At 35.6% G+C, this 7,962-nt stretch overlaps 1 protein-coding gene across 1 annotated transcript in view; it reads left to right on the forward strand.

Moving 5' to 3' along the window:
• The window catches only part of LOC110459506 (plexin domain-containing protein 1-like), a 156,575-nt gene extending 149,241 nt beyond the window's left edge, over positions 1 to 7,334 (forward strand). The window contains exon 13 of the mRNA XM_021511802.1: positions 636 to 7,334. Within this exon, the coding sequence (XP_021367477.1) occupies positions 636 to 740 (105 nt within the window). The 3' untranslated portion in view covers positions 741 to 7,334. The remainder of the gene's footprint in view (positions 1 to 635) is intronic.
• The last annotated feature ends 628 nt before the right edge of the window (positions 7,335 to 7,962 follow it).

Here is a 7,962-nt window from a genome sequence, read left to right on the forward strand (position 1 = left end):
CAACTTTTCGTTTCGTAGCTGACACGGTACAACACTTTTCTTTCGCTTACTTCACACGGCCAGTCATTTTGTTTACAAAGAAATGGTGTGCTATGCGCATGCGCTAATAGAGGGAAATCCCTGAACAAAACGTTGGTCAGACAGGTAGAAATACCGATGATTTTCTTAGATTTAATCATTTTTATGAATCTATTTCAGCCAAATCCGATCGTTATTTTCCATAAGGAGTTTCATTTGATATGTTTATGTAGTATTTGAAAAAAAGGCAAAAAATAAAGTAACTTCAACGTGATGCCCCTTTAAGAAATGAATGAGTTTACAATATTATGAGTTACCTCCCATTGAATAATCAGCACATGTACAGTTTTCCTATGGCTAAATCATGATATGTGAGTATTGTATTGGATTAATTGGTTCATAATGTACATTTATTTTATACTTATAACCATATGCATGATAATTCTGCCATATATCTTTTTGAAAGAAATTGCTGGGTTTTTTTTAAATAATGATATTATGTTGAACTTAACATTGTTGTTAGAGACTTTCGGAGTTTCATATCGTCATTATCCTAATTGTCAATCGATAGTGTTTAGTTCATAAAAATAAATTGTGTTTGTTTATATTTATTTTAGCACCGTCCAAGCCAGATGAAACAGAAAATGGCAAAAATGAAATTTTGGAAGAAAACAACATCAACAGGAGAAAAATATGAAATACGATCAGAGGCCGAAGCCTAGAGGTCATGTGACAAGGAAGACAGCCAATCAGAGACTTGAGAACTTCAACATTCACAGCATCTATATTTTGTCCTATTCAGACACATTTACAATGTAATACCTGCGGTTTTTGTGGACAGTTATATATCATAATCTTACAATCCTTTTAAGCCTGGGGTCAAAAGGTCCAAGTAGTTTGGAAAATATATATTGACAAAAAATCATAAATAGCATTGATGCCAACCAATTAATGAAGAGTTTATTGTGTTGGGCTTAGAGTAATGACACTGTCTGCTATAAAAGCTGTCATTAACCAGACAGGTAATGCGATCTGTAGCACTGCGAATCAGGAATACACTCAGTGGAATGGTTATGATCTATAACAAACACAAACACCTGGGTCCTGGGATTTAGGTTTGGTTAGCTTAATGTCTCTCTATGAAAGATCTTTTGTCAATGTCCACATGAAATAATGAAGAACTTAGAAGTTCAAAATTGCTACAGTGTGGAATGTTGTTATTGTTCAGGATTCACAATGTATCGTTGACTAAAAGATGAAAGATCAGTTGAGTCATGAACAGATTTGTTTATTTATGAGTAAGTTCACCATGCAGTGAAGATTTTCTGTATTGATCGTTAAGCTAACCATACAGTTAAATCCTAAGCCCACAAGTACTGTAACATGATTTAATGTCACTGTGAATTGATTCAGGATTTTTTTTTTTGGAACAAGAAAAAATTCCATCCAAGGATTGTGATATAAAACAAGTAATCCCTTGTGTCCACGTGTAAGACATTATGGAAGATTGTGTTTTGTTTTTTTGGTAAGCAAGTGTCCTACATTCATGTCACATGTTGTTTGTCAGTTTATACCGCTGATCTACATTTGCATGCAGAATACTTGCAAGAGTTGTCTGCAGTGTGCTTGTTAGCACGTTACAACCCCACATATGCGTTACTCTAAATCCGTACGGTACATGCACTTTGTAACTCTATGCATTTGCCAATTTTTTAATTGAACTCGCAATGTATCTTATTTGTAATTTACATTTTATCCAGTCACAGATACAAATTTAAATATAGCAATGTCTTTAATTAGATTTTTAACCAGTGACAGGCATGAACGCCTCTATTTTACATGGGAAAGCAATCTCTTAAGCTGCTCATTATAGCACATGTTCACGGAGTATCTAGTAGTTAAGAGTCGTTTCAGGGATGGTATCATAAAATGTATTCTGCAGTTGAAAAATATCCATGTTTAAATAAATGGGGACTTATGTGTCAGGGACAAGTCTTATTACATAGAGAAATAGAGACATCTTCGGAATTTATTGGTCACTAAGCTCGTAAAAAGTTACAATTTATTTAACATTCGGAGGGATCAATGTGACATTTCCCTCAAGCAATGCACAGTAATTCCATCACACACATCTTTTGTGTTGCATTTGATTTTGATATTAATTACTGTTAAATTAAACAAAAGACCTATGTGCCTTCCATGCATTGATAGGTAACAAGTAAATCGTAAATTTTTCTCCGAGTTCAGTGTTTTAAATCATGATCACAACATCAACACTAGAAATGTACGGGATTATTTAGAGACACCTGTTTTGTAGTAATGTATATACATATAAATATACATATATATTTATAAATGACACATGCATGAGAGTGTGGGTGTACTTCGTTGTTTTATTGAATCTTCAGAATAAGCGAATTGCTTACATATCGGAGGGGAGAATTAAATCGTGTGACACCTGTCTGTGTGGCAATGTCACATGTCCAGTTTATGGTTATGTTCATGGTATGACACCTATAAAACTTTTCTGCATGTAACCTGATTATCTCCCCTTTCTATGGTCCTGTCTGGTAATGCCCATAACTCAAAGCTATCTGTGATGATCTGAGGATGGTCTAATAGAAATGATATGATAGATTTCATTTATCCATTATCAAATTTCACAGAACGAAAATATTTTCTGAAAATTGTAATTTTCTGTAAACTCCATCTCTGTGTACCGTTGGCCATTTAGGTGCCAGATTTTACATTCTTATCATTGAAAGTATTTGTCAACGGAAAAAAGTGATCTAAGAAAAAATATGATCTAAATTTTGTTTTCAATAATATATTTTTTTCAAGCTGGAAAAATTGTGATTTACAAAAGATCGTTTTCTTTGTATAAAATTTAAGATTGGCTGTATATCTGTGATAAAATACAAACAATCATACCTTAAAAATTACATTGAACTTGAAGTCTGGAAACTTTGAAGGCTTGAGAAAGGCATAACAAGGGTCCACTGAGTATAAATGTATTTCAAAGAGTGTGCGTTAGTATGTGATCATTATATAAAGGTCTGTAGGACCAGGCTAGAGGACAGCAAAGGTGCTGGACAAGTTTACTGGTGTTCCTTGGTTGGATAATTAAGTCTAGTTTTGTGTCTCATGGGGGACCAGATATAGGAGAGGTTTCATGTTAAGCCTTGTCGAGGACCAGACATTGAAGAGGTTTCATGGTGTGTCTCATCGAGGACCAGACATTGGAGAGGTTTTGTGGTGTGTCTCATCAAGAACCAGATGTTGGACATGTAAAATGGTGTGTCTCGATGAATATCAGACATTTGACAAGTTTTGTGGTGTGTCTCGTTAAGGACAAGACGTTGGGAGAGGTTTAGTCATGTGTCTCATTGAGGCCTAGACTTTGGAGAGGTTTTGTGGTGTGTCCCATTGAGGACCAGACGTTGGGAGAGTTTTTTTGGTGTTTCATCGAGGACCAGATGTTGGAGAGGTTTAGTCATATGTCTCGTCAAGGACCAGACATGGGAGAAGTTTTGTGGTGTGTCTGGTCAACGACCAGACGTTGGAGAGGTTTAGTTATGTGTCTCGTTGAGACCCAGACTTTTGAGAGGTTTTGTGGTGTGTCTCGTCGACGACCAGACGTTGGAGAGGTTTAGTTATGTGTCTCGTTGAGACCCAGACTTTTGAGAGGTTTTGTGGCGTGTCTCGTCGACGACCAGACGTTGGAGAGGGTTAGTTATGTGTCTCGTTGTGGCCCAGACTTTGTAGAGGTTTTGTGGTGTGTCTCGTCGACGACCCGACGTTGGAGAGGTTTAGTTATGTGTCTCGTTGTGACCCAGACTTTGGAGAGGTTTTGTGGTGTGTCTCGTCGACGACCGGACGTTGGAGAGGTTTAGTTATGTGTCTCGTTGTGGCCCAGACTTCGGAGGGAGAGGTTTAGTGGTGTACAACGTCACTGTGATATCATTGTTTGTAGATGTATGGTTGTTATTATTTGTACAGTATCTAAAATGATTTATGTGTTACCATGAGTTACGTTAGAGCGTGAATCAGTTTTAACTATCCCAGATGACTAACAATAAGTTAAATTAACTTAAATTAGCATACAAGGGAGGACCCAACGAATGGCAGAAATACTCAATGCTGAAGGAGAGATTACGTAGAGTTTGATTATTCTTTTTGTTTTTAAAATGGCAATTTTGTAAGTATCAGGTAGATTAAAAAGCAGATAAAGATTATTACCAAAGTATTGAGATGAATATATTCGCTAGAATATACAGGTAATTTTACCACCGAGTATTATTTTTTTTATACTGAAATCTCGATTCACTGACATTGTTACTTTTTACGTCAAATTTCTTTTAGATTTTTAACAGAAGTGCTTGCAAAGTTATTTCGTGTTTTCGAATAATTAATTGTCACATTACAAATGTATGTAGAATGAGGGCTTGTTTATATGCCTGTTGAACCAAATGAAAAGGTTTGAGAGAAAATTTTCACCTCAAGAAATCTGCAACAAATTTCAAAAGTGTCCTATATATTACCATGGCGACAATGTTACTATGGCTACAAGAATCATTCCTGTAGCTGCAATTGAATGTAGGTTCACCATTTTAGTAGAAGTGGTTATGAATACCGAAATTATCTACATTTTTATGCCTAAATATTTTCTTCATTTTTTCTGTGAATTGAATCTCCACATTGAATCAAATTTGTCTTTTTTTAATTGTATTTCTCAATTTGCATAATACATATATACATCATATTATGGTACTATTGTCTGAATTGTGCAATTTCAGTAACATGTGACATTTAAGAAATCTCGAATTTGTTTCAACTGTTTTTATTAGCACAGCATCAAATTTACTCAGCCCCTATTTTACCTGTTTTGTTTGTGGTGTGATCTGTTTTACATGAATTTATGACCTATTTGCTAACCCCTGTTCGTGACGACCTCTCACCTTTGACCCCTTTGTTTGACTTTTGTCAGGTAAATGATGTACATTTCACTACAAGAAATATTTATGAATCACCAAGGTAAACATTTTTGTTTCCTATTTTTTCTGCAATTTTGTTTATTGTATTTTATTTTATATTCAATTCAAAAGTATACATATCAGAATTTCAGAGGCACTGTTACTGTCATTACACCAGCACTGATGTCAGGAGTGTACCCAAGGTTCACAGACTGACAAACTGTACCAGCACTGATGTCAGGAGTGTACCTGTGGTTCACGGGCTGACATACTGTACCATCACTGATGTCAGGAGTGTACCCAAGGTTCACAGACTGACAAACTGTACCAGCACTGATGTCAGGAGTGTACCCAAGGTTCACAGACTGACAAACTGTACCAGTACTGATGTCAGGAGTGTACCTGTGGTTCACGGGCTGACATACTGTACCATCACTGATGTCAGAAGTGTACCAAACGTTTATGGACTGACATACTGTACCAGCACTGATGTCAGGAGTGTACCTGTGGTTCACTGGCTGACATACTGTACCAGTATTGATGCCAGAAGTGTACCAAACGTTTATGAGCTGACATACTGTACCAGCACTGATGTCAGGAGTGTACCTGTGGTTTACTGGCTGACATACTGTACCAGTATTGATGCCAGAAGTGTACCAAACGTTTATGAGCTGACATACTGTACCAGCACTGATGATAGAAGTGTACATGTGGTTCATAGGCTGACATTCTCTACCATCACTGATGTCAGAAGTGTACCAAACATTTATGAGCTGACATACTGTACCATCACTGATGTCAGAAGTGTACCAAACGTTTATGGGCTGAACATATTGACCAGTACTGATGTCAGGAGTGAACCCAGGGTTCACGGGCTGACATACTGTACCACAAGAATTTACTTGCATTTAAACTTTTTGAACTTTGTCAGATTGTGTCAGATCGTGTCAGATTGAGACTTTTTAAATCTGTCTTAACGTTTAACATTTTGAAAATTTTCATATATATTATTCATACAGATAGTGAAGATTGTACTTCAAATCATTGAACAAATCAAATACAAAATGCCAGAGTATCACTATTCTTATATTCTATTTCAGCGAAGAACCATTATCGACATATTGCCACAACCTATTAACCCTTACAGAAGTAGAATGGTCTTTTCTCCCACCTCTATAGTGTGAAAGATTCTTGTAACCCATGTGAGGCAACTCTAGCCTACATAGGTCACCCAGTGACCTCTAGCTCTGGAAATATATCATTCTAATTAATTCTGTCTGATCGGTATGTTTTTCCAGTTGTCCAGTATTTTGTTAGCTGATGATCTAAAATGTGACCTCATTTTAATCAACAGGTGATGTATTTATCAGAGTTTGATATGCAGTAGAAAATCTAGCGACAAAAGTCAATCGATATCTGAAATGACGTTGTGGGAACAAATAGCTTTTAAAACAAGCTTTTGTCGACTTCTTTCAAGTATACTTTCACATTACCATACTTTGTTCTGCTCTTTTCAATTGTAGGTTAATGAGTATTTTATCTAGAAGACCTTCTGTACTGTACACCTGCATCAGTAATGTAAATATTGATTTAAACCAAAATAGAGGTGGGAGAAACAAATCCATCATAATACAAGCTAGGGGAGATAAAAGTACCCTCGGGAAAAGAATTTAGTTTGTCAAGGTTTTGACTTAAAATTCTACACAGGAGAGTCGATTTTCCATATGCACCATACATAATGGTTCACTATATACATTTCTTATTAGAGCTGTCTGGACATTTTTTATGAAACAAAAAATTGAATTATTTTGAAAAAAAAAATCATAGTTCAACGGAGATAACTCTCCTACAAATGTTGCAGACAGTTTTGGTGTACATCATAAGTAACTGTGTCTCGGAGGCCATGAACAACATTAATCTCAGGCTACGATGTGAATCGTGGTGTGCATGGGTTGTATATAGTAATTCCATCATATTTATCATCAGTGTTGGGTGTGTATTTCATCAGATGTTATTTTTATAATGTGTTGGCTATATTTCAATTCATCTTTTCAAGTACATGTGTATACAGTTCGTTAAAGTTTGTTACTTCATGCTTCAGGTAATACTTATTATCATCTGCAGGTCTTTACTTTTCATGCTACATATTAATGAAACTTTATGTCTGTTTTCAGGTGTTAACAGAAATTTGTTTTCCGTGTAAATTACTGTATTTGCCATGTTGAATACCTGTCTCCCCAATAAGTCTCTCCTCCCCATCCCCATGTGATGGAAGTATGTTACACTGTAACACTAGAACTATTCAGAGTAATAGAACAGTTGCTGAGAAGAAGGTTATGTCAATGATATTTAGCAGAAAATGAAAGTTTTCTAGTTTTGAAAGCACCCTACTGTTGGCAAAGACATAATTTGTTACAAAACTTAGATATTTAATATGGTTAATACGGTAATCTATATTTCAGTTTATCATTATGTGCAGTTTCATTCAGACATACTTATGTATGAGGTATTCCGTATTTGCGTATTGCAGAGTTATCTTCTCTTGGGAGCAGGTATTAATCGTTACGTCATTGGTCTGTGTGAGAAAATAACGTTGTTTTCTCAAAAATTGATGACGTTATTCTCATAAACAAGTGACGAAACAATCAATACCTGCTCCCAAGAGAAGATAACTCTGTAATACGCAAAGACGGAATTTATAAGGTATTGAATAGTGATTGTTTTTTCTAATACATTTGTACAGGTAGAATTACAAATTCATTGTTCTCAAAATTTAACAGTTTTACAGCATCATAGACTTTTTCGTGTCTGAGACGCTGCAAGGTAAAATGGACATGGAAAATAATGCTTCTGTTAACACATGAAACATGTGGTCTAGTTTTAATGCATATGTACACCATCTAAAATGTATACTACTAACAGCACTGTTATTTCTTTCACTTGTTTTAACAAGGCATATGAATCTACTTAA

This window comes from Mizuhopecten yessoensis, unplaced genomic scaffold, assembly GCF_002113885.1.
Source record: "Mizuhopecten yessoensis strain PY_sf001 unplaced genomic scaffold, ASM211388v2 scaffold1313, whole genome shotgun sequence".
Classification (NCBI taxonomy): Eukaryota; Metazoa; Mollusca; class Bivalvia; order Pectinida; family Pectinidae; genus Mizuhopecten; species Mizuhopecten yessoensis.